The sequence below is a fragment of the Struthio camelus genome, chromosome 20, assembly GCF_040807025.1.
Source record: "Struthio camelus isolate bStrCam1 chromosome 20, bStrCam1.hap1, whole genome shotgun sequence".
Classification (NCBI taxonomy): domain Eukaryota; kingdom Metazoa; phylum Chordata; class Aves; order Struthioniformes; family Struthionidae; genus Struthio; species Struthio camelus.
The window spans coordinates 9,761,904-9,789,517 of NC_090961.1; the positions used below are offsets into that span (position 1 = coordinate 9,761,904).

General features: G+C 47.1%; 1 protein-coding gene across 3 annotated transcripts in view; it reads left to right on the plus strand.

Annotated features, from left to right (window-relative positions):
* ASTN2 (astrotactin 2) overlaps positions 1 to 27,614 on the plus strand; it is a 433,162-nt gene that overhangs the window by 373,900 nt on the left and 31,648 nt on the right. For all 3 annotated transcript variants that reach the window (XM_068914561.1, XM_068914562.1, XM_068914563.1), the window contains exon 20: positions 19,434 to 19,575. In XM_068914561.1, coding sequence (XP_068770662.1) covers positions 19,434 to 19,575 — 142 coding nt within the window. The remainder of the gene's footprint in view (positions 1 to 19,433; positions 19,576 to 27,614) is intronic.

Sequence of the window (27,614 nt, forward strand, 5' to 3'; positions counted from 1 at the left end):
GAGCTTTTCAAAACTTGACAGGATAAAGCCTGAGCAATCTGCTCTGACTTTGAAGTTGGCCCCATGTTGAGTAGGAGGTTAGGCTGGAGACTTTCCATGAGCCTCTGCCTGGGAGGCGGGTGCTGGGCCGCTCGCTTCAGCCTCCTGCTATCAAAGGAATTGGTGGTTCTCCGTTGCAACTGGATGTTCGTTGTAGCAACTCTTTCGCTGCTAAATGCACTTGAGCGTCTCCTTTCCTTTCCTTTCCTTTTCTTTCCTAAGGCTCTCAGCCAGTGGCAACATGTAGCTGTGCTGTGATCGGCTAGTGCAACCAGGCTTTTCTCCTTCTCCTTTGTTGCTATCCACAGAGGTTCCTGGTAAAAGTATTTTAATGTCCCTGTTTAATTTAATTTCCATTTTTAAATATTAAGCTTTATTCCACTTCTCTTACTCTGCTCCTCAAGATCATTTAATTTCTCTTGGCTGATACTCTGATCTGTCACGCACTGATGCTGCATTCCACTCCATCAATGCTAAAATTGTTGTTGTATTTCCAGTGAGAAATAAGATTGATTACTAGCCTGATCTTTGAGGAACTCTGGTTCTAACTCAGTTCCCATCACTCTCATTTCAGCATAGCCTGTTTTCATTTGCTCATTACTCAGTTCTTTACCTGCTATATAATTCTTGTGCTAATTCTCATTTCTCAAGCTTACCTAATAATTACCCATGTCTTGTCATGGCTAGTGCCTCTTGATACCCAGATAAATTAGAATGTACCACGCTTCTCATGTCTGGGGAATGAACTGTCTCATTGAAGAAATACATTAGGTTTGTCTCAGACAATTTACTAAACCTGGGGTTGCAGTTTATTCTGCTTGTCTCCATGTCGTTAACGATTCCTTACTTTAAAAGAGAGAGAAAAAAAAAGAGAGCGCTAGATCTATAATGAGATCATTTTCTCTCTCGAAGCTACATTTGTGCCTTGAAAACCAGCAAGGAAGGCTGAGCTATTCAATCTCTTCGCCCCACCACCATGGTCCATAGATACATTGACTTTCTTAGGTCATTCTGTCTTCTGCTAAGTCGACACGAAGGCCTGTGGCTTTCTCTAGATTGCTTGTGAACTCTCTGACACTCTCTTTCTCTGCCCCTGCCAGTAGCTGGCATGAGGAGAACGACAGTGGGGTCTCCCACACTGCTGTGGTCCTAGCAGGTTTCCCCTCACATTATGTGTGAATAAATACTAATAAGGAAAATGGAATAAGGGCTCATTGACAAATTTGGCAAATATTTGCCTCTGCCTTCCCTTTCCAGCCACCTGGCTCCTAGAAGAAAGTTTTGCCCTTTCTCAGACTAGAACTTTCAGGAAATAAACATTCATTTTATTTTCTCTGAGGAGGAGGAAAATGAAAATAGCATTATGGAGCCTGAAACCCACATCTCACATTTTGTGTGGCTGGAAGCAACTTCAAACCACTAGCTTTAACAGTGGTTTTTGTCTTTACCTTCAAGTGATGAGTTATCACAGAAATGGCCAAAATAGGCTTGAATTCTGATGATGATGATTTCACCCTGACGGCCCGGGGAGGGCTTACCGCACCCTTGGAGGGACTATGTACCTGAAAAAGCTCCCAGAATAGTAACCTGAGCCTTCAAGCCACTCTCTGCACTTGAAAAACCGAGGCCTTGATTTCGACAGCAACAGTGGTCAGAAAGAGGAAGGAAAGGATAAAGATGGGGCAGTAGTTGCACTAGTTCCCTCAAGGACCTGGTTCAGGCAGCTGTTGTCGTTAGTGGAGACCCAGAGCATGTTCTTCAGAGACAAACTCCCATACAGACACATTAGCCTGCCCCAGTGCCACCCCTTGTCCAAGGGGCTCGGGCAGCCTGGGCAGCCTGGAGCAGCTCTCCCCCTGCCACTGGGTTGCCTGCAGAGGCCTACAAGGGCTGAAGTATGGATGGAAAGAGAGCACGTGGGGGGATCGTCACTGCGTGGGCTGGAGGGGTGCATTGCTCCCGGTCAGAGGCAGGGACATGGCAGGTGAGTTTTGTGCAAGGCTGCTGGAGGATGTAAAGTGGACAGGGGAATAGGATGCTCATCGCAAGTAGAAATACTTTCCTTGAGACTGAAAGTATTAACAAACAAAACTGTGCTAATGTGAGTCTCTCTCCCTTACTCTGTATAAAATCCTTTAACAGCAAAACCTGCGCGTCACCTTTACTGCTCTGGTCCCCCTGCGCAGCACTACCTCTCCGCCCAGAAGGAGACTAGCAGGACTCTCAGTGTCCCTGGCCAAGGGTTCGTCTCACTGTAGTCCATCCCTCTCAAATCCAGCTGTCTCGGAAGGCTGCCTCGGTCACAGCAGCCTCTGAGAGCTTCCCAAGCGCACTCCACAGCAGGTTCGCACCAGTTGGCCTTGGCATAGGAATTTAGACTGGTTGAAGGATACTCTTTCCCATAGCTTTTCTCAGTTGCAGTATTTCAGGCAGGGGGGTGGGTTGGTTTATAGTAAAAAAAATACAGAAAATTACAAACTCATGGCTGCTGGGATTTGGCCTACTGACGATGCAAGCAGAGGCCGTGTTGGAGGACAGGAAGACAAGGTGAGGAGGCGATTGTGGTGTTTGCAGTCCGTACTTCCAGGTGGCCCTGGCCTTTGGTAGCAGTTAAATTTGTTCCTGTTTTTTCTCTGGTTTTCTGGATGCAAGAGAGGTTGGGGCTGGGCAAAACAAGTAGGGAAGAAGAATAATATGAGGTGTGAAGGTAAATCCGTAAAAGAGAATGAGTTAATTGTCTCTCTCTGGTTTCTCTGCTGGTTAATTGGATATCCTCTGGGAGAGGAAAGCCCATCAGTGGAAGATATGGTGTTCAGGGCAGTGGCATCTGTAAGTCAAGCAAATGCTGTGAGAAGGCTTTGCTGGACAGCCACAAGCCCCCAGCAAATGGGGTGTTTTCTGGATGTTGCCATTGCCGCCTTGTCTTTCTGCTCAGGGAAGCTGAACCACACCAAGCAAGATTTAGAGCCTCACTCTCAGCTGGCACAAATTGCTTCATCCTCATGCATATCCGTGGAGCTGCTAAGGCTTTGGCTCTGTCTCCGATGCCATTCTCTCCCTCTGTCTGTTACTGTGTCTCTTTCCTGTGGGGAAATGATGTCTTGGTGTGGTCTTGCAGAGATATAGTGGAAACGATGCTCTAATCAGTAAGAGATGTTCTCTATGACAGAAGTATTGGACAGTACAAAACCCTTGGTTTAGTTCAGTAGCAAGCTGCAACCAGGAAAACCCAAAACGGAATAGTTCAAGGGAAGTCATCTCCTTAAGAGCAATAGTAGAGTCAATTCCTTAGTCAATAGTAGTGAAGATCTCCTACCTTCAGATTACAACCAAGTTACAAAGCCATTGGCATTCAGATCAAAATGTTAAAACACTCCTGCTGTGCAGAAGCTGCAGATGTTGTTGCTGAGAAGATTTTTGGTCTGATGAGCACAGTTATTCACTCTTGAGGGTGCTTGAGAATAGCTCTTGTTTCATAGACTTCCTTTAGAAATGGTAAGATAGAGCTCCCTTTAGGCTTTGGAGGTCTGCTGTTGTTCAAAAGCCCTCTGCATCAAGCTGTGTATTTTTCCTGCTGTGTAGAATTAGCTCACATTGTTGACTAGTGGTCAAAAGGACTCTATCTCCCCTGCCTACACCTGGTTAAAAGGCTAAAAAAAAAAAGAGAGGACTGAAGTGCAGCCCAGGTCTAACTGGGCGAATCGATCAGTTCCGCCTCCAGGGAGACAGAGGCACGAGGCGGTGACTGGCTCTCAAAAGCTGGGGTGGGAGGCTGAACTTCAGCCAGCCATTTGGCCTTAGTGGTATCTATAACACAGAGCAGCTGACCTCACTTTTGCTCGATGATATTGTACGAAGGCTCATGAAGCAATTTAGCAGTAGCGGATTAACCACCCTTACAGCAGCTTGGTGTAGAGCCTGGGCATAGAGCAAAATGTTTGCAACGCCGCTGTCAGGGCTAACCCTAACCCGTAACTACCTGCAGACGTTCAGGAGTGGGGGCTGTACCTTCCTGCAGAACTAAACTCGAGGGCATTCATATGCCCATTTCTGATTGATTGCCCCCCTTCAGGTTTTCTCTGATGACTGGCCCCAGAGAGGTGCCTTTCAGACAGATGGCATCTTTGCCTGGCGCCCTGCCGCTGCACCGCGGTAGCTGCACTGCCTTGGCTGCACCACCTCAAGCCCAGCCTCCGTCTGCATTCCTGGGAAGGAGCTTTGCTCCAGGTACTTGCTGGGCAGCAAGCAGGCAAAACTGTTCCTTGGATCCACGTGGTGGCGTTCCTTAGCCCTCCAAGGACAGAGCAGTGGATGTTCCCACTCTCCCGCCGCTCCCTTAACGAGACTGACTAATTATTTATTACAAAGGAGGTTGCAGGAATCTGCAGCGGAAACTGCTCCCCAGGCCAGCTAACTCACACCTAACCATGCCAGGCTTCCTTTCATAGCAGAACACATGTCAGAGCAATCAGACCTGCTGCTGTGAGGCTTGCAGCAGTGGAATCAGGGCTATTTTATACCTATGTATATGTGTGCGTGTGTGTGTGTATAAAGTATGTGTGTGTGTGTATGTATATTTTACTATGTTAAGCTATAAACTGTATGGGTTAGGTATGAATTAGAACCTTATAAAATGTGTTTACTCATTCTGTGTAACTCAAAGCGGGGATTAAACAGTAGGAAAAACTGACCGGGAGAATTTTCCAAGCTGAAAAAGTTTTACAGCTCTCATTGTGAACTTGAGAGGGAGATTTTTTTTTTCTTTCTATTTGGTATTTAGTTTTTTTCAGAGCAAGTTTTTGGGTTTGAATTTTTATGGTTATTAGATAAAAGGGGGGGCAGCTGAGAAAGAAGGATGAATGGAGGAATAAAAGGAAAGCGTTCTGGCAAGCAGAATTCTTTCCAGGAGCCAGAGCCCCCATTCTCCTGTCCATCGATGGTGACAATGTGCTTTCTGTGCCAGTGGCATCCAGAACGGCCTCCCCACAGCATGCTGTGCTGCTGAGCAGGCCTTGCTTTTCTCATCTCCTCGAAGGCATCTTTTATGGGCAAAACGGAATCATGTAATGCTGCAGCAGTTAAAGGCAATGGGTGCAGGAAAGGACGGATGGAAGCAGAAGGGGTGAGGCTCCACTGAGCATCTCATGAACAGGAAAAAGAGAGGAAGGAGCAGGGTACGAGTATTGGTCGTGGTCTTACAGCAGTTTTGCTCCTGTTCTCATGAAGAAAGGTTACAGAAAGAACCAAGGGAATAATCTTAACCATTATCAAGAGAATCATCCAGAATCAGGTCCAGTTGAATTGTGTTTGATAAAGAACAAGGTGCATGCAATCCAGAAACATTTAATTTCTTGTTCCCTCCCTTCCTTGGACACAACTTTCTTTCTCCACCCTCTTTTTGGTCACTTCACCTTTCTAGTTCTTGCTCTCTTGGTGAATCATCTCCGCCTTCAGGACTGGTGATCCTTGTGCTGTTAGCAGAGACTGACTCACTGTTCTCCTCTACATGTTATTTCCACAGCCTTTGGAGGGTTGGGTTTTGGTTGTTGGGTGGGTTTTTTTTTTTTTTTTTTTTTTCCATTTTACTTTGTGAACATTTTCCAGGGGACTCGGGGAGGGAGGAGGGAAGAGAGAGAGGGTTCATTGTTTGGGTGATTTTGCCTACTGCTAAATGTCAGCATCCTACGCTTGATGCTTAAGGTAGGGAGTAGTGGGGTTTCTATTTCAGGTTTTACAGGGGATGGGAGAGACTCTCCTTATCTTTCTAACATGGCCCAAGCAATGTTTGGATTCTATTTATGGATTGGAAGAAAAGAGGGAAGCGATAACATCGCTGTACGAGCTCCGGGTTGGCTACCTGGCACTGGCTTCCCTCATCAGCACAGATCCTGGGACAGCCGTGGAATCCATTTACCACTTGGCTTAATCCTCCTCTGCTCATTTGGGGAATCTGTCTTTTGTCCTCTAAGTGGTAGGATGTTACACAGTTGCTGGCGATGACGTGTCTCCAGCTAACCATTCTATAGCGATGGGTGATCTCGGGGACTTTGAGCGTGCCCAGACAACTTGCTTTGGCAAGGACATCTAGGGGTCAAATGACTCTTCCCACCCTACTGGGCCTTCGGTGAGATGGTTCTCAGGCAGTCTCGCACTAAGGGACAGCGTCTGTCAGAGCTGTCCTGTTAGTGACAACTCCCCTTTGCCGGTGGATGCCAAGATTGATTTGTCTGGGATCCTAGGAAATGTGACTTAAAATTCATAGCAAAAGATATTGCTTTCTGTGCCAGTGTCCTGCTGTGTACTTATTTAGTATCGCCTCAGCGCCTGAATTTTGCTTGGTTATAAAAAGGAGTTAGTAGTCTTTATGAGATGAAAGCCAGGCATTAGTGGTTAGAGATCTGGACTGGGAGTCTGGGTTCTAGCCCCAAATCTGCCTTTTGCCTGCTGCGTGATCTTGAAAAAGTAATTTCCTTTCTTTGTGTCTCTGCCCCTTTGCCTGCCTCCTCTTGTAGCCTTCTGCTACGCAGGTGTGTATTGTAACAGAGCTCACATCTTGATTGAGGAATGTAAGTGCTGCTACACTGTCAGAGGCATTAATGGCCTTCATGAAGCGTGCTGCAGTCTTTAGATGTCACGTGCCTTGTTGACGTATGTTTTGTCTTCAAACAGACAAAACCAGCTCAGTTGAAGGAAATTAGAGATTATATGCTGTCCTCATGAGCAGTGGGACTGTACACTGGTGCCGGAGATCCTGTCTCACTTTGTGTTCTTGGTGGAAAAGGTAGAGTAATTGCTGATGTGATGATGGATGTACTGATGATGAACTAGACTCTTGCTAGTCGAGAGATTCCCAGCTTTCTTCATTTCACTGACGCGTGTCTTCTAATGAGTCAGAACTGTGAAGAAAAATGTTACCTTCGTTATGAGGAAATCAGTAAGTGAAAGATTCATTATCTGTATTAAGGAACTTGTGAATGTATTCTAGTAACCCAGGTCATTCCTTGTTCAAGAACTGAGGTCAGCTCTTGCGTGTATTAGTCCTGACTGAGGGATGGTTTCTGGCTTCTGAGTTTGGTCAGATATTTGTTTCTTTTCTCGATTTTTATCATGATACCACGTTTGGCTTCTCCTGTAGTACCTGATTGGATTAATGGAAGTTTATGAAAAGAAGAATAATGAAATGACATACTTCCTAGTCGGAACATGAGCTAACTGAACATACCTACGAAAATATTCAGAGCTTGCTATGTTTTCACAGGGTTTAACCTCAGTCCTGCAAACATGTACATGAGTTTATCTGGCACATGAGTGGAATGGAACAACTCACATGAATAAATCTAAACATGTGTAAATGTTTGCAAGATATGGGTCAATAATTCTTTGGAAATCATAGCAAACCCAGTCCGTATTTGCATGTACAATGGTATTCTCCTATCCATCTGAGACAAGTGATTCAGAATATCTGTAATAATCATTATGGTGTAGTTGTTCCAAATAGCTCACAGCCAGGATGCAGAAACTCAGCTAGTGTAAATTGTTATTGTTCCATTGACTTCAAGGGAGCTACAGGAGATTTTATGAGCTGAGGATCTGCCCCACATTCTCAAATGTTCAAGACTGCATCCTGAGGCCAAGTAAGAGGTCTGCTTCCATGCAGGTCCCTCCATCAGGACGAATTTTTGTAAGTATTCATTGGCCAACAGGCTGCAGATCTGGCTGCAATTGTGTGTGCTGAGCCCCTCTGAATATGCTGGTCCAAAGTCTTATCACTAATGGTCCACAAACATCCGCATCTGCACGTATTGCCTCTATTTAGAATAAACTGAACCAAATAAAGAATAGTTTATTTACATCGGTTGCCATTGCCAGTAATGAACTTTGGTGTATGGTCCAGCACTGAGCCTTGAAGTGTAAGAATGGACCAGGAGGAGGGGAAGGGAACAGTGGTGATATAGAAGTAATTTTCTGATCTCACAGAACTCAAATAATACCACTTTCCCCAAAAAGTGCAAGGAGAACTGAAGCACAGAGCAATGATGGTTTTTTGGCATAGGTTTTCAGTAACTTAATTTGACAAATTACTCAAGATAATCATATTTTTAGAGATTAATTGCACACTGAGTTTCTTCCTAAGAAGTGTTCTTTCCCCTCCTGCTAGTTTGGTATTTGAGGCTGTGTGTGTGTGTGTGTGTGTGTGTGTGTGTGTGCAAGACCTCTCTAAATGCTTAGTCTCAAATGAGTGCAAGTCAATGGGCAATCGGTGCGGTTCTCTGGAAGATTAAACTACCTGAGTACTAGGTCATAGAAAGCTGAAAATAAAAGTAACAGACCACTCAGTAGAGTTGGAAATGAAGGACCTGTGCCCACTATTTGGCAGGTCTTCCCTGCTTTCTTGTGCACTAATGTACTAGGCAGGTTAGGAAGACTGTGCATTAGGCAAGTTAGTATGTCAGACACAGGGTAGGAATATTACTAGGGCCCACTTGGACTGGCTAGAATCACCTAGTCCTTGACCTTTATTTAGAGAGGATCCCAGAATTACCCTGCAACATGTTTCACTGTTTCAGGATAGGCATCTTAATTCCAGCAGCAGATGGAACGATCTAGTGTTTTGGGCTGGTGGAGCCCAGCTGCTTGGTGTCATCTTTGCTTCCAAAATCTAGGAATCATTTGAGGACAGTGGCTTGCAAACCCTTACTTTTTCTTAAGAACCGCAACAGGGAAGCAGCTTTGTGCCTTTAAGAAAGAGGTTATGTATGGTATAGGGCTTGTTGTCTTCTGTGAAACATCTGACACATCAGTTTATGTGGTAGAAGAGTGGTTCTGGGGCTGTAGCAAGGCTAGTTGGATTCCTTTTGAACATAAGGCTCCAGACGGTCCCTAAATCAGCCGCAGACTGCTGACCATGGACCTCAGGGACTACCGGCCATCAGGACCCCTGGTCCATTGTTTAGAAACCTCTAAAGAGTTGAAAAATGAAAGAAAAGCAAGAATGAGAGCGGGAACAGGATCTATGGTGATGGACAAGGATCTTCTGCCACAGCAGAAGTATCTGAGGACAGAGTTCATGTCTTTGCTGTGTGTCTGCACAGCTCCCAGCACAAAGAGAGTCCCACTTTGTCTTGAAATCAGGTAGCTGTGTTAATGTGCCACAGAGCCCAAAACTAACTCCAAGAGAACAGATACATTCGCTTGGACTCTCCACCATGCTAATGTGCATACGTGGCTTGAGATTGGAACGGGCCCATGTCTGGATGGCTCCAAGCATAGCAGAGTCAGCTTGTGTCTGGCTGTGGTTGATCCTTAGCAACCCAGTGAACCCTGAGAAATACTGGAGGGCTTACAGCACAGAATGAAATGCATTAATTCCCACTCTCCTCCAGCAGCATACTGCCTTGGGGGAGATGGAGGATGCGATGGATTTTTACATGAGCTGAAGCAGTTTTTCTGAGGCCTTAGATATTGACTATGAAAGATCTGTCAAAAGCAGCATGTGTGGAGAGCTCAGATGAAGTAGCAATGAGTCCTGTAGATGATCCTAAAAGAAGGATATGCTCATGATTAACCTTGTGCATCGTGATTTTAGAACATCGCAGCTCATCCAAATTAAGACCATTTCCTTCTGCTCAGCTGGCTGCTCTTGGGTAAGAGTAGTGCAAGATAGCCTGTCCTTCAGTTCTGTATGTCGCTCTGTCTGCAGCAGGTTCTAGCCCTAGAGAGCAGCAACAAGAGACATTCAAGGGACTTTTGCGACACTCAAATGCAATGCTTGCTCTTACCTCAACTAAAATGTTGCTCTTGAAAATACATTCATTTACAAATGCAGTCTTCAGTCAGCAGAGGACCTGGGAAGCCCAGAGGAGAACCTTTCATCATCATAAATATATCTAATATCATATGTGTGTACAAAACAAGTCCCCCCCAAAATTCATAGCTTAACCGGGCGGGGTGACCAGTCATTCAGAGAAGTGTTGCTACTGGCTCTGTTGTGTAAATTAGCAAGTGAGACACAAACTGTGCCCAAAGCTGCACATAATGTTACCTTTTCCATATCTAGTTTTAACCTAGACTACCTGTGTCCAGCCAAAGGGATTCCTGATGCATCTTTGAGAAAAGTCGCAAGAAAGAAATGATTTTGGAGGCTGCAAGCTTTTTAGGAGTGGGGCCTAGCCGGCTCTGTCTGACAAGTAAGGCCAGCATGTGTGGGTACTCTTGGAATGTGGGCAGAAGATTTTTCGACAAGCATTAAGCCTTTTTCTGTCTTTTATAATCTGGCAAGCTATCTGGGGAAAGAGGTTCTGACATCCTTCCACCAGGATCAGTGGGGACAGTTTGCTTCTAATGATCTCTTAGGCAGTGAGACAGACCATCTGCTGATGTAAATCGGAACAGCTCTGTTGCCTGAAGTTATGTTACACTAATTTAAATCAGCCCATCATCTCCAAGACAAACCACCTTTCACTGCCCTCCCCACCAAGAGCCAGGCCAAAGTGCATTAAACCCAGGTATAACCTTGTTCTGGAGGAACAGCCTTGCAAGCCTGTGCTCCTCATCTGTGGTTCCAAAAAACTGGGACAGGCCTTCTGCTCACAGCCCTCCTGTAAACCTCAGCTCCTTGGAGGCAGAGCCCTGGAGGGAGAGGAGGCTGTGAAGAGGACCCCCAAAACGTGACAAATTGGGAGGCCGCAGTGTGCCATTTGTTTCCCGATTTTAGGAAACAAAACTTGGCAAGAGCAAAGTGGAGTAAAGCCTCCTTTTCCATCTGCTTTCCTGGCATTGCTCCGAAGGTCACTGCTGGGGACGGAAGTCCTCGCTGGGCCCCATCTGCCTTCCCTGGGCTTCCTCATTTATGCCCACTTGGGCCTCTGACATTCTACTCTGTTTTTCTTTCCTTGAAAATGGATAGGGAATTGGGAGCCGCTGTGCAGGAACGCGCCTGTTCCCCATTACAGCTCCACCGGGGCTGTAACACGATCATGCCTGCTCCATACCCACACAGATATTTATTTATCCATACAGACTTTCTCCTTGTTTTCATTAAGTTAGGCAGAAAAGGTTAATCTTTCTTCTGCTAAAGCTTCAAAACCAACCAAGCTAAATAAAATATGATTTCTTTCATTTCTTTTTTAAAGGACACTCTCTCTTTTTTCTTCCTAAGTACCAGAATGAGGTCACAGTCAGAGATGCCACAAGAGTAAATTAAAAACAGGTTGAAAAAAAGCAAGAGGGAGAAAGACAGAGAGAGAAAACCACAATCAGAAGAAAGTGACTGGTAACGCTGCAAGATTGGTTTAATCTAGTCTAGTAAAGAAGCTGTCAAGACTGAGAGGCATTGGTGTCTTCATACTTTCCTCTTCTTGCTCTTTCTAGGAATCTTAATGGCAAAGTCACAGCAGAGGGGTCTCTCCTCTCTTCGTTTCTTTGTTTTGTACCACCTGGGCTTTGCCTTTGCTGCTCTCAGCCCTGGGAGGCTCGCTTGAAGGTCCGAAAACTTCCTTTTCCTTCTCTAACTTAGAGCAATCTCCTGACCTAGCTCTCTTGTTTAGTGTAGATGAACTTAGCTTTCTAACTCTGTTGTCTTCAGCAGAACATGTCATGGTGGGTAAGTGATTCATCCTGTGTGCTATCCACAACTGCTGGGCGCTGGCACATTTTGTGGTCAAAGGAGAGAGACAGCTATAACACTGACAGATGCTGATAGTGAGTGGCTGAGCCCACTCCTGCCATTCTAGTTCCACAGTTCTTCCACCCGGCCCATCCTAGGTGTCACAGTTGGCAATCTGAATACAGCCCCATATGACTAGAAATTTGCTTGCTTTAGACCAGATCATCAGTTCAGCTTTGCAGACAGGCTGCTGAGCCTGGGATATTCTTCACCAGGTGGGACATCAGCTTGAGTTCCCCAGGAAATCTTGCTGAGAGTTAGAGTTCCTGGAGGCTGTCCCAGAGCCATCACTAGCGGGTTGACCTACACTCCTTAGTGCAGCCAACCCTGGCCTTACCCAGCACAGGTTTGCAAAGCTTCACAGGCTAGAGCTAACCCCCCTGCAAGCTCTAGATGTGCTGTTATTTTCCTCTGTGTTAGGGAGAGCTCTGACTCATGAGGACACTGGAGTCAGTGCGAGACACATGTTTACAAAACCAAAAGGAGGAGGTTTGCCAAACTCCACAGCCCTGCCTACAGAAGAGTACGAGGCACTAGAGAGGGGTTGCACTGAAGAGCAAAGGGAAATGCCACATGGATAGAGCTGCATCTTTGTGGCAGCCCTTATTAGAGCAGGGATTGATTTTCAAAAGCTGCTTGGGGAGCTGGACGGTTTGAGGCAGACCAGCCGTGTGAAGGCAGTGGCATGGAAGTTAGGGGGAAGAGAGTCTTGTGGGGATACAGCATGCAATTAGGAGAGGCAGCATCCTGTTGCAGAGCAATGTTGCCCCAGTACCCTGTCATCAGTGTACAGCAGGTAGCATCTTTTGTTGGATGCAGCACTAAGCAGAGTGATATTCAGCTCTGATTTGGATTTGTTGCCACTGAGAAGTGAGCACAGGTGAGACATCCTCACAGGAGCTGGTCATTTGTCCTTGACATCTGTAACAGCTTATTGCTTTATTTAGCATGACATCAATTATTTATTACTATTAATGAAGGACACAGATGGCTGTCTGGTCAATAAAATACCTCCTACTCCACAGAGATGATCTACTTAGCTATCATTTACTCTGCAGAGAATCTTTGGATTCTTTCTGAAATTTAATAATGCGAGCAAAGATACTATAGCAATCTAGAAGGCCTGTGCTTTGGGAGGCTAAAATCCTTCTTTATATTTGCTGGCGGGAGTGTGTGAGAGCACAGAGATCCAGACGGGAAAGAGAAGCCCCTTTGGTTTCCATCACGAGCTACTTATCCATATAATCCCTTTCATAAAATGATCAAACTCCTTCTTAAAAGATTGTTAGGTTATTTGCCCTTCTCAGGAGAAGACCGTTTATTCATATCCAATTTACTTTCTTGTGCCATTATTGCCCATTAGCCTAAATATTTATTTTCCATCTGAGTGCCTGCCCTGTTGATGTATTCATAGAGTAATGTATCTCTGCTTGGCCTTTTTTTCTTTTGTTCTGTCTCCGCTTGTATGGTCAACTCCTTGTGCCTTTCGTTACTCCCTATGAACCTTCATTTCCTGCTTTTCCAGTTTTGGTGCTGCCTCTTTCACGAACACAGATAAGCAACACCATGTAGTATCTTCTAACTGAGCTGTCGCCAGGCCCCGTGCAGTTGGGTCAGTATTCCTCTGTTGCTACAGGATACAGCACCCTAGCACCACTCTTACTTGGTAGGACTGTGTTGGTGGCCTGTCATCGCTTGCACTGCCAGCAAATATGGTCGCTGCCTCCCTTATATCCAACTGACAAGCTCCCAATCTAAATCTAGAGAATGAATTGTTCTCCTTTGGTCCTAGGGAAAGCTTAGGAAAATTTGTTTCAGCTGCTCTCAGAGTACCGCAGACTGAAGAAAGAGACACTTTGCCTTGTGTGAGACGAACAAAAAAAGTCATGTGGAGGGAGCACAGAAGAGCAGCTGCTTGCATACGCTGCAGATTGACAGGCAGCTCTGGGTAGTCGGTTCGTCCCTGGGGCATCCCTCATCGGACCCCACGTTTGCTCCGTGGTCCGTGCAGTCTGGCACCAGCAGCAATCTCACTGCTGCTTACACAGGTGCAGAAATACTCCCAGCCTTGGGGCTGAGGTTTCAGCACCTTTGCTAGCATCTATTTTGCTATTTTGGGAACAAGCCCTTTGCTTTTGTTCCATTGTAGCAGGGCCAATGAAAGAGAAAAGTTCACCGGAGGCTCAGCGTTGAGCACAAAGCACCCTTTCGCTGTAGGGATTTTATTGCAAGGGTTTTGGCTTAACCCAAATTGACATCACCTTGGCAAATCCCGTGAGCTTCATTTCCTCCCATGCAGGGGGACTAGCAGTGCACTCCACGTTTAAGGCAGGTCCCATTGAACTCGGTGGCAGAGTCAGACCATCGTGTGTGATGCAGCCTGCATGTAAGGGCATTGCTCATTGCTAGCCTGCTCCTTTCACTTCAAAACTGCACTAAAAGAACATGACTAAGGTTGCAAAGCCAAGCATTCTAAAGCTTATGAGTGCCTCAAGGACAGCGATCTGTGCAATTTTAATATACAGTTTAATTCAGTGATTGTGCCTGACTTTTTCCATCCTACTTGCAGTCTCCCTGCAAGTCCTAGCCTCACCCTTTGAAGTCCTCGTCTCAGCCCTGCATTTTCCTTTCCTGTCCCATCTCTCCTTCTCCCTAGCATAGACATATGCTTTATCCCTAGCATATTCCTCGTGCCCATGGAGGGCACGTGCCAGTGCAAATCTCCCCCTTGGTCCTGTACTGTTACTCATCACAGTTTCTCTGCTCAGCTACTTGCTTTGCCACCCGTCGTTGTTTTTATCTCTGTCCATGATTTCCTCTTTCTCCAGCTGCACGGATTCAGGCTCTGTCTCTCCCTCCAGCACCTCACCCAGCCCCATGACTTAGGGATGCAGGATTAGGAGGAGCCCCCCAGTTCATCCAGTCCCCTGTAGCAGCCATGCAATCAGTGCCTTGGGTTAACGTGTATACAGCATAGCCCTTCCACAGAGCAAAAAAAGCTTCTCAACACCCTTTTTTCTTTAGGACCTGAAAAAAAAATCAAAAACCAAAACTGTGCTGTGCCATGGGGGGGCAGTGGGAAAAATCAAGGGGACTGCTAGCGTCCTAGAGCACGGTGCCAAGAGGGGTTTTGTTCTGGGTCCAAGTTTCCTGCTCTTTCTCACTTTGTAGTTCTGTCTACGTTTCCAATTTGAAACGTTTTGTTCACTGATGCCAATTCCCCTCCAGTTTCCCTCATCTGTCCCTTCCCACACCAGTATGAAAGTCAGGAGGGCCTTAGGCAGAGGCTGAGGTGTGATGCCTTCTCTCTGCGATCCGCATGTTGCACCACTTGTGCTGCGGCTGCTGCCAAACACAGCCGATGGTGGTGAGGACTTGGTGCCCCAGATGTATTGCTTTGTCTGCTTGTACCAGCTCAAGCCCCACAGCTTCTTTTTTAGCTCCTTGCCTGCCTCTAGTCCCTAGCTGCTTCTGGCTGCCTTCTCCCTTTGCTATCTAACTCAAGAGAGATGGTGTCCATCCCTGGGACCGAAAGCCAGCACCACCTGGAGCCTACCTGGGCTGCAAGGAGAAGGAAGATGCTACTCAGCTGAGGGCTGGAACAAGCTCTTCAGGAACTGGAGCCATGAAGCGCTAGCTTGTCTGTCAGCCACATGCATATGTCTAGCATGGATTGAGTGCCTTTCTGGGAGGCACAGGGAACGTGTCTGGGGATGGTGCCTCTTGCGGGCATCAGAGCTTTGTTTGTACAAGATTAGCTGAAAAGTATCTAGCCCTGTGAAGTGCTGCTCAGTCCTGATGCAGGGTCAGGTGAGCAACCTGCTGCCTTTCTACCATTGCTTGTGGTCCATTCCCCCTGTGCCTCTGCCAGCCCACATGCTGTCTCTGTGGCAATTTTCCGGAATGGATAATTTCTGAGGCTGTTTCCTTTTCTGATGTGTTTGGATGGTAGTGGCTGTTATTTTCCCTTCTCTCTTGCAGGCTCTGCTTGCTGCGTCTCGGTGCCCTGATGCTGTCCCTCGAGCTTGGTCTTCCGTGTGTGGTGGGGAGGGGGGAGTCTGTAGCCAGCTTCAGCAGCCCACGTGCCAGGTCTCTCAACCTTGACTGCTCTTTCCTTCAGCCAGGCTGCACTTTGATCTCCCTCCCAGCTGCCAGCCCACCCCCTGCAGCTTGGCTCTGCAGGTCTGGTGAAGGCAGTCTGCATGGGTATCTAGTAAACTAGCTGGAGAGCGAAAGTTTCCAGGAGGTCAGCGAGACAAAGTCAGTGATTAGATGTCTGGCTGCAGCAAAATGGGTGAATGCCACATCGGAAACAGTGATTTCTGCAGTCTCTTGGGGAAAAAATAAGGGCCATGCCGTTCTGAGCTTGGACTGAAGGGAAGGGGACATGGCGCACCTCTCTAAGCTGCTTTATGAGGCTATCAGGAGACCCTGGCAAATGTCACTCCATAAGTTTCCAGCCTGCTTACATATGTGCCGTAAGCATATATGGAAGGCAACGATTCTGGAGCACAAGATGGAGGAAGGGGATATTCAGCAGAATATTATGTGGAATAGCCAGAGCTCTGCTTGTATTTCCCCAGAGCTCCTGTTGAGCAGGACCTCAGGCAGCTGTTCAGCTTCGGGTACAGGATACGATTTCAGGCTCACTGGCAAGGTTGGAACTGCAGAGAGCTGCGTTTGACACAGCTTCACTACCCACGTGGCCGCCTTGGAGGTCCTTAAATTCCCTTGTGAAAGGCAAATCTCTTATTAATGGAAGAGACAGTTGAAATCAGTATTAATTGTCGATGACACTGAGGAACTAAGTACTGAATGAGTGGGTCAGGTAAACAGTTTCTTGGAGGAATAGACTTTCAAACCCATTAGGTGCCATCCTACGCTCTCGCAATATGCTGGGCGTGACGTAAAGTTTTGGCTAGTTTGGTGCCTGCCAAAATTCATCCCAGAGGGCTTGCCTCAGCCTTGAAAGTGAGCCATGACCCATCTTGCTTTCCCTGCCACAGGGCACATGAGAAGGTAACTGCAAAAACATGGAGGTTTCTCCTTGTGCCTGGCCAGCTGGGCTGCATGAGGAAAAGGGACCTCGGTGCAAGGGCCCAGCAGTAATCTTTGTCTTCTTGGCTCTATGATATTGGGTATACGCCTTAATGACTGAGACCCGTTTTTTTCTGTTTTAATTTGTTTTCTCTTTTCTAATGTTAAAAAAAATGTCCTGAGGAAAGGCCACTGAAAAGGGCTTGGGCAATGATGCTGTTCCTCTTCCTTGGCTTATGAGGTTCCCCATAGGGTAGTTAATGACCTCCATGCTCTCTTTAATGAAAGTGTTATTTTTACCTTGTTGTCTCCCTCCAGGTGGAGGTTAGTTGAGAAGTCAGCAACTAGACACAACTGAATTTCTCTAAAATTCTACAACTGCAAAACAGTGTTTCAAACTGGTAACAAGGAAGTGTTGTCATAAGCCAGGAGAACATTGGCTCTCCAGCATGCAGGAAAGAGTGGGGTGCCCAAACACTCCGTACTGCAGTATGGACACGCACACATAGTCCTCACAACACATCCCATGTCACCTTGGCCCAATGTGCCTGCTCGTTCTCCCTGAGAAGCTCATGTGCCTGTGTGGCAGTGGGGACATCTTCAGCTCAGCTGCCACAGCTTGAAATAACAAAGGTATAGTTGGGAAAGGTCAGTGGTGATCCCAGTGCACATGAGCACCTATGACCGGGACTGCCTGGCATCCGCTCAGAGACATACGGCACCCACTTGCAAAGAGCAAGGTCCAAGTGAAGTAGGAAAACAAGCAAAGAAAGTGCACTAACGAAAACACAATAAAATGAAATGAACCCTGACACCTTCAGTAGTGACACATGAGTTGCCAGGCAGGGTTGACCCAGGGGCTGTCTGCGCTGCCTCCTGTTGCGGCCAATTCTGAGTGCTCTGGAGGAAGGTGTGAGGTCCCCACAACAGGCAACTGTGGAGTAATCTGTCCTCCAGGACCGTTCTTCCTGGTCAAAACAGAGGTTGCTTGAGGTTTGAAGGTTTTAAAAGCTCTCTCTGTAGTTTGATAACACAAACTGTTCCTACTTCTTCGTTATGTGTTTGTGATTCAGCTTGTTTTTAAGTCATAGCAGAGTCTTTGTTCTCAATGACTTCTTGTGACAGGGAGTTCCACAATCCAATTATATGTTGTATGAAAAAGGGCGGAAATGAAAGTTGGAAAAGAGCAATAGCCAAGGAAAAGCCAAAAGGTTTTTGTTTGTTTGTTTGTTTAAATCATAAACTCAGAGCTAAGGGACTTACTCAAGGCTGTACAATGCTTCCGAGTTCCAAGCAGTGATTTTACTGCTGCCAACCAAACCTGCCTGTTCAATTGGCTTGGAGTTTGGTACAGACCCGTGTCTCGTAACTAGGTTAAGCTACGGAGACTAGTGACAGAGCTGCCTGAAAAAAGTTTGGAAAGAACAAGTCGTGCTGGGAGCATTAAAATGAATAATTAAGACTTGGATTCCTTTAGGGAGGAAAAGAATTTATTGCTGCTCTTTTCTCTAGCCAAGGGGGACATTTGTTATTGAATTTTGTATTTTGAGACAAGAGGCAAATGTGGTTTAGGGGGTTGGAGGGGAAGGGATTTTTTTTCTACCTGGGTAATCAGCCTACACAATTAGGTGTTCTGTGTTGATTACACCAATGGGTTATTTCTTACAGCATATACCAAGAATCTAGAATTGTGTTTCATTTCAGTAGTTCTCAGTCAGTTTTACTTTTAGAAAAATAAAGAAAGAAATATGCTGAGAAGGGAATTCTCCTCCTCTCTCTGCTGTGGTGTCTTGACATTTACACATGGAGAAGGTACCTTGCACAGCAATCTGCCTCCAAGTTTGCTTACACCAGCATAACTCTATCAACTGCAGCAGGCTCCTCTGCTTTCCGTCTGTGAGTGAGGGCACAATTAGGGCAGCTGGTCTGGTTTTGTATCCCTTGGCATCTTGGACTTTCAGTTACATTGATGCAGAATGGAAATAGAATACACTGAGACCTACCTGATAGAGAGCCTGCCCCAATACAGTGAGCCACACGGGCAAAGCAGGGGATAATCAGACCCAAAAAGCTTAATTAATGGGACATTTTCAGTTTCAGCTGGGTCATGAGCTGAGTGTTGAATGAGCTTTCTAAAACAGATGACAAACAAAAGTCTTTCAGTAATTTTTTTTTTTTTTTAATTTAAATACTTTAAAAAAAGATTGAAAAGTGGCAGTCCTTCGATGTGGCTGAACTATGGTCATTGCAACAGTCAGCTCGAAGAGCAGCCACAGAGCCCGTTCTTGGATGCGGGTCCCGCATGTGGTGTTTGCAGTTGGCTTGTCAGCTGTCCTTGAAGTGAGTCCACATGTTGCCTATATGCTCTATGAATGCACTGTTCCACTGTCCAAGCCATGACTTAACTGCTGTCTGCTTCTGGCTGGCTGGTATAGGCCCCTCGTCTCTCTGCTATGGATCGCTTTTATAGCTGATGGCCCAAGTGTGTTTTCTGCTTGCTTTATATAGTGTCCATAGGCAATATACTCCATATAAACTTGGGGTCATTCCTACCAGCCACAGCCAGCTAGACTTTGTTGATTGCCCTTAGGCCTGTGCTGCGTAGGGTTGTTCTTGCATTATTCTTTAAATGGTTAGCAAGAATTTGCATCTGCATTGACGTTTTGCCCTTGCTCTTCTCTCTGCTCTCCAGGAGAGTCGTTGAGCTTTGCGGATGATTTGCTTTCTGGCCTTGCAACCTCCTGTGTGGCAGCGGGTAGGAGCCACGGAGACATCCCTGAAACCAGCCTCTATTCAGTCATTTTCAAGTGCCTGGAACCAGATGGCCTGTACAAGTAAGGAGAGGCATATGGGGAGGTGCTGGGGGGTCTGGGGGAATCTCCAGTGCTATTAATTAATTATTATTAGCTTTTCTCTTACAGTGGGGTCTAAGGGCCTTGGTTTGGTCTGCACTGTGTTACACCAGACACTGTACAAATGATGAGACTCTTTTGTTGCTTTGGGTGTTAGGCTGAACTAAAGAAATGGCAAACCAGAGTCTACCAGTGCAGCGCTAGAGGCACTGGGGTTCTGTGGGAGACCCCACTGTAATAACCCACATCTTCACTATGATGGACTGCCAGGTCCGTGCCTGGTGGGATAGGGTTGTCTTACGTGGATGAACTTAGCTAATGTGATCAGACAGAAGCAGCTTGCTTACGCTGGCCAAATTGCTTGGGGAGCAAAGTAGCCAGATGTGAAAGGCAGCCTGAGCCCCCCGTGCTAGGTGCTAGTTACTAAGCTCCTATTTACGTTAGTAGGACACATACCAACACGGAGGGATACCAAATACATTCGCCTGTCATCCTGCCACTTCTGTAATGATACTTGGTCACACCTGTGCTGACAGTCTCATTCACTTGACTCTCCTGAGACAGCCCTGATAACTTTTTTGAGAGCAAGAGATTGGATTTTCTGTTCAAATGCTACAGAGCAATTTGTGCCTAAAGCAGTAGGATTATTTCAGCATCCAATCGTTAACTTCTCCTACAGTATACATGGGAGGGGTGAGGGCTCTTCAACCTCCTCTTCTAAAGGACAGCTCCAAAAACCTGCAGGCCTTCATGAGAGTAGGAAAGAGCTTCCCTGTGGATGGAGACGGCCGGGTGGATTGGAGCGGAGCAGACCATCACCTGAAGGCAAGGTAGTACGGACTGTGCGGTGGTGGGGCGCAGCTGTGCCACCCTGAGCAGAGCTCCTTTAGGGAACCCCCTTGAGGCAGGTGGGCACAGCAGTGTGGCCTCCCTTAGATTTTTATTTCTATCAGAACGGGAAGGAGGAGGCTTTGGCTGTCGTAGGTGTAACTCTGGCTCAGTAGTGGTGCTGGCTAGGAGCACACCCCAGAATTTCCCGTTGCCATTTCTGAGGGCAGCACGCCAGAGCAGTTAGGTGGTGAGGACTTCTGCTGTCCCTGACACAGAAGCCCGCAGGGAGGGATGCCGCCCGGTGGAGTGTGACTCCCTCTCCTGAAGGCCCATGCTGGCTTGGCTCAGGTCAGGCAGGGAGGTGCAGCAGCAAAGCAGGCGGGGAACTGAGAACTCCTGGGTCCCTGCCTCCCTCTTCAGACCCCTCTTCCTCCCACGTGTGTTTTTTAGGCCTGGCATCCTCTATGTCTGATGGCGGATGACAGGAGTCAGGAGAGTAAGAGGAGAGAAAAAAAGTGAGATAAAAAGGCAAGGAGGAGAAAGAGAGGCAGAGTAAGCAAGAGAGAAATACTCAGGGCTTAATGTCAGAGCGACTGTAATAATTAAAACACATTTTGTAGTGAGTAATGAAACTTTTTATGGGACCACAAAAGCAGTTAAAGCGAGAGCTGGCAAATGGTCTGTCAGCGAGAACTTTTTAAGATCTTGATTAATACTTTCCCTTTGCCTCCCCCTCCACCGCCCCCCAGTTAAGTATGTTGACAGCCTCCAAAGAGGGAAAAGCCTTTATTACACATCTCTGGAGCAGAGCTGTGTCCAGGAGCAGGGTCCAAGTGATACCTCTTGCCATTTAATCATTTTAAATGTTTTCTTGTTAAATATATATAATGCATAAATATAATTGTTAATATCGCTGGGAATTGGGCTGTTCTGAAAAGGTGCCAGGGAGAGTCTGGAACAACCACAGAGCTTGCTAATAATCCGCCTCCCATAAAATCGGTCAGTCATGAGCTATCAGCGGTGCAGCGTGCGGCTGCCAGCGCGCTGGGCAAGGGAAGCGCCGCTCCGTTTGCTGGGGAGACCGAAGCCGAGGTGAGCGCACTGAGCGGGGAGCCAGAGGGTCTGGCTCTGTGACAGTCCGGCCTGCCAAATCATCTTCCCCATCTGCTGAGCAGCGATAATTGCACTCGCCCATCTCCTTAGGGGCTCCATGATCTAATTCCTGATGTCTATAAAGGGCTTGGAGAGCCTTGGGTGGAAGGCACTGAGCTTTGCCCGGTGTTGTGTCATCCCTTTGGCCAAAGCCAACCTCCGCTGTGTGGCCTTGCGTCAGGCATGGAGAGGGACGTACAGAGGCTGGCAGTGCCTCGTGCCTTGGGGGCAGCTCAGGCACCTCTCGCTTCCTGCAGGTGCCTTCAGGAGAGGCACAGAAGTTTTTGGGGGGAGCCAGCAGGTGTCAGTGCACTGGCATCAGGGAGCCGTGGACCCTCCTGCAGAACAGCGAGGAGCCAGGTCCAGGGCTAGCACACAGCGCGGGCTCCCTCCTTTCACGCACGCTCGCGGGGCTGGGTGTGTGCTTCCCGGGGTGTGCGTGCTTACGTGCACGCGTGCGAGGACACGTTCATGTGGTGTCCGGGGGTCCTGGGCCCGCTCTCTGGGGGATGCAAAAATGTGCGCACACACACTGCAGGATGCACACTCATCAGCATCGGTGCTTACACGCCCGAGCATGCGTACCTGGACCGATACACCTACTGCTGAGCATGTTTTCTTACACTACTATGCATGCGTATATATGCAGCACACATACACATTTGCTCCAACTTTGGACCTAGCAGCAAGAGTTTGCTTAGCATCTGTGCGTTCCCAGATACATAAACACACATTATTAAATATTCCTCTGTTCAGATGTCCATACAGTTGCGACATAGCATGAAGAAAGCCAGAACAGTGAAATGTGAGGCTAACACTCTGTTCTGAACCCGTGCGGACATAACAACAACAGAAACACGGGCACAGGGTCATTTTTTAAATTGAATTTCTTCTGCTTGTTTCATTTGTTTCTGCAGAAAAATAGCTATCTTGGAAGGCTCTGACCTGGGTATAATCCTGTTTATTGCAACGCAGCAGGGCTCTGCGTTTTTGTCTAGCCTGTTAGGTGAACATGCAGATCCTGTGCAGCATCAGAGTTCTTCAAAAGCAAATGTTTTCGCTTGTTCAGTAGTCTGAGGATATCCCGTTCGCTGAAAGATGGGACTATGAGATCGTGAAAGTCTCTCCTGCTCTGTGAATGGGACATCCTGTCCCTTTTCTTCTGTAGTACCTACAGCAGTTACACTCTGCTGTTGGCCAATCATTTGGCATATTACCAGTCTGAGATCAAAGCTGGGCTTGAGTATAGAAAGCAAAACCAGAAAATGCTCTTCAAATAAGCAAACAAACAAAGTCTGATTGATTTCTCTGCTTTTGAGACTTCTGTAATTTCAAAACATAAACTAACAAAAGGAGAACTAATTTCTTAGTCCTTTGCAATTTCAGTCTAATGAAAATATGTGGCCTGTCAGCCCTTTTTTTTCCCTTATCTGTAGTGCACTGGGGTTGCTAGTCCCTGCATGGAGGGCTTTCAAAGGGAATGCAGTTCACATCAACAAAGATATGTGTGCTCCATACGCTCACATGCACGCATGGACACTCATGTTGACCTGTCAGGCACGGGTGCCCGTGCATGTGCTTCACGCTGAAATCACATGAATACACATACAGGCAGCCTGGATGGTCTTTGAAGACTAACAAATTTAGTTTAAGCTCTGAAAAAACAAAAGGCTTATAATCGTGGCAAAGTGTACCACAGGAGAGAGGATTCTCCTGTGATCTCAGCTAGATCAGAGGCAATGCATCAAGCTTGCTCCCAGGTTGGTCTGGAAAAGCCCCTGCTAAGGCTGGGGTGAGGAAAGCAGAGGGAGAGACGTCTGCCTGTCTTTGCAGTCCTCAGCTTGTGCTGAACTAGCCGGCCAGGAGAGCAACTAATGCTGATGAGACTGATACTTTGGGCGCTAGGAAGCACCGTACTGAGGCAGGCAGTTTGTGATGCACTGAGCACCAAATGCCGGGCAAGAGAAAGGGCTCATGCTGTCTCAGAGGCCAAACTCCCCCTGGAGCACTGAGCTTGCATAGCTCATGGCCCAACACCTTCCACCTCCCCTGCAAACCCAATCGATCTCTTTGCTGCTGAGACATGAGCTTTCCTTATGCGTTCTGCAACCTCCCTAATCTCTCAGCCCAACTCGCCATCTCAGGTTCTTACCCAGTTGTTTGTTGAATGAGTGCCTCGAGATAGCTCTTTGCTGAGCTATACCTGATCGGCTGTTGGAAAGCAGGTTTACCAGCCCAGGACGTTTGTTTCAGATACCTGGGAAGACACCTAGAGCTGGGAGCCGAAAAGGGAAGTTTTGGAAAGGGAGATGAACCCTGCCTCCAGCTCTTCTATGGAGCTACAGTGCAAACACACCAACTTCTCTTCCCTACACCACAGATACTATAATTATAGATTAGATTAAATCCCAATGTTTCACTTTATTTACATTCCTGACCTAGCCTATTCATTTCCGGTGTTTGTGCCAAGAATCAGCACAAAATTTACTGGAAATAATATGGAAGTCATCAGGATCCCTTCCAGAGCCTTTCCTTGGAGTGTGTTCATTTGCTGAGAAGAAGCCTTGAATTTGCTTTCCCTTGGCTGGACCAGATAGGGTTACGCTGGAGTGATCCTGAACCAGTCCAAAGCTGCTGGGAAAGCAAGCTTCTGAAGAACATTGGAAAGGTGGGAGCGCAGCGTGTGCCGTGCAAACCGCTTTCTGTGGGATGAAGAGTGGGCACTTCCATCAGATGGAAATGGATTTAGTCAAACCTCAGAACAGCAACACAAGGCTCCCAGCTGCAGCCTAGACCCAGCAAAGCCTGCCTAGCCAGCTTCATCGCCAGCGGGCATGGAGGCTATCTCCAACGTGGCCAGGCTTAGCCTCTGTCATCAGATTCTGGTCAACAGTGAACAAACTTGTTTTGGCCAGCATAAAGAAAGAGGCAAAGTTGACTAGGAGGGATCCTTCGTAGCGCTGAGAAACGATTGCTATGCAACAAAATGAATGCGCTAAAGAAACTGGCCCAGAAGAAGGCTGATTAATGTTGACTGACCTCTGCCTTATGCATGGCTGGGATAAAAAAGTAAATTGGAAACCCTTGGTGCTCAAGAGTCTGCTAATGCTGGCAGGGATCCACTGCTCCTTATATGATACTAATTGTTATTGTTGGTCTTCCGTCAGGAAGACACATGAATGAGCATTGGAGCAATCAGAGGCAGATCCCAAATAGCTCAGTGGCATGGGTTAAAACACATCTGTTACAGCCCTTGGCTGAGTCCCCTGTGTGCACAGGAGCTGTGCTGCTTCATTGGATCCACCTCTTCTATTCCACATGCTTTCCAGCTTCCTGCAGTCGAGCAGTGTACGGCTGTAGTTTCTTCTCAGACATTCCTGGCTTGCCGAAGCTCAAACAAGGGAAGTCAGGAATTGAACAAGTGTTTGCTAAATCCCAGGCCTGTGCTCTAACTGGAGGCTCTTCCTTCCTCAGCAGTTAAGGGCTGTTTTATAACCACGCTTGCCAAAGACTGGCTTGGATATGCGTTTGTTTGCTGAAGTAAGTCCACCACTGAACTGCCTGGGCCCATCTGAGCTATGTGCGGATCACTAGAGGGGAGGTGGATCGGCCCTGTGAAAGCCAGTCTTTGCAGGGACGTCAGGGGCTGAACAGGGGAAAGAGGTAGTCTCTTTCTGCTGATATTAATGAAGCCCCATGCATGTAAGCAGTTTGGGCTCCTACTGCAGTTTCCAATGTTGATTTCTTTCATTAGCATTATAATCCTATGCAGGAGACTAGAGATATGGAAGGCAAGCCAAAGATAGTCATTCTTTCTGCCTTGAGGCTAGGGGCTGGAGGCTATTCCCAGCTCTGCCATTGCTCTACTGAGTGATTTAAACAGATCACTTTGTCTCACTTTCATATTCATCTATTTGCCTGTCCCCTTAGTTTGTAAGCTCAGTAAGACAGAAACTCTTCTCTCTCTGTCTCTATGCACAGCCAAGCCTGCAGTGGCTCAGCTCAGGGCTTCCAGGTGTTACTACAATATTGCTACTACCAGCCATTTTGCTCTGGTTGCTCTAAAAGTTGGGTTTGTGCTGAATCCTGCTTATGACTTTAGACCTGTCTCTGCCACCAGTATTTAGACACCTGGGAGAGATCTGGAGTCAGGAGGTGCCTTTCTACTGGCCTCAGTGCAACCTTCTTCCTTAGTACCTGCCAAGCATGTGAACATCTGCTGCCATTTTTTTGGAAAGGCCCAGTTATCCTCCCCAAATTCTCTGCATCTGCTTACGCTTTGTGCCACAAAGAGAAACAGAACAGCCTTTGTTGCCTCCTCACGACCAGCTCCTCCCCGCCCTTCCTCAGGACGTCCGGATTGAAATAACATTTGTGGTGTTTTTGTTCTAAAAACCTCCTGGCATCTCAGCTTCAAATCTAGCTTAGGTTTGCATAGGCTTATTTGCATTGCTCCTTTGGGGGTGGCTAGAGGAAGGCTGGTGGGGAGGGGTAAGGAGGAGGAGGAGGCATGGCCAGATTGTTGTATAGGGTACTGCAGCTGGGGGAGTGTGCAAATAGTTGATTCTTCCTGGAAATGGTAACAGGGTGGAGAGGAGGAGTTTGGCCTGTTCATATGCTGATAGACAAATAGACCTTTGCAATTCCCCCTCTTTTTCCCATCACCAATTTAGTAACCTTTTACAGTTATGGACTGGAATAATATTTTTATTTATGAGTGTGTAGTAACCTAATACTGCTAAAATAGATCTTTCCACGTCTTATCTCATTGACTAATGGGAGAGCAAGTACAAGAGATGCAGTATAAATATAAACACAAATGTTGCTGGCTTTGATTTGCTTCTAAGCCAGCAAATGCTGCACTGTACTACTGCATTGCATTCATTTTTTTGCTTCATCAGTTGTCCACAGCGTAGAGCACCTTTTTCCCGAAGGTTAGAAAGCTGAGCACAGTTTTGATTTGATTCTTACAGCAGCGCTGAGGTTTGACCCCCCGCTCCCCTTCCAGGACACAAGGAATTTTCTAAATGGAGTGGTGTTTCTCTTACCTTGCAGGGGAGAAATGGGCCAGGAGAAGGACAAGTGTTTTGTTCTTGCTGGCCATGTCATAGCTGTGGAATCTGAGGCAGGGAGCAGTGAAGCAGCATGCCTGAAGCTCTCCAGTAGGCTGAAGCTGAGAGGAGAGTCCAGGGGTGCTCTTGCTCATACTTCACCTAAGCCCCATTTAAGGAGAGCGCTTAAGAGAATTGCCTTTTGCAGCTTAGGTGATCTGGGATCTAGGTACCTAAGAGTTCACCTCAAGGAAGTCCAGACATGCCCCTGAAAAAGCTGCAGACCAGTGTGATGTCTCTTTCTCTCCTCCTTCTCTCTCTTTTCTTAGCTTGCCCCCTCCTCTCCACCCGCCCCAGAAAAGCCAATCTGGCAGTGACTTTTCTACACAGTAATAGGGACAGTGGGAGATGCCACTTAGTCAGCTAGAGTTTCCCGTCTATTGCCAGAGTACAGCCAAGTGCCTTGTGTAGCACTGCCAGTCTGTTGCCCCAGCTCTCGGGTATTTTACAGGAGCGATGCTCACTAACCATTGTGAGGGGGTAGCACCAGGACTTTGACACAAAGAGGCAGTATTACATAACGTCTGGCGCTCTTGGGTCCTGTTTCCATCCTGCCGGGGTTCACACAGCCCAAAACAAGCTCTGCCCATGCTGATCCTGGAATTTAAATTATGGCAAAGCACAATGCAGAGAGATCCAAGCAGGCTGCGTGTGAGCTGACTCAGGCCCAGCTGCAGTCCACCCGTATTTGTTCAGCAATCCTGTGGCTTTCCACCTGCTCTACCAAGCCCCATAGGAGAATAAGGGTGTATTAGATGGGACACGATGCTGGTTTGGCAGGATTAGTTTACATCAGCATCTGAGCCTTACATGGTACTGTGCTGCCTCCGTTTTCCTGCTCAGGTCTCTCTTTTAGCATGATTATCTCTTCACCGTGCACCATTTTATGGGTGGAAAGGTCTTATGCCACCCCAGGCAGACTTTGCA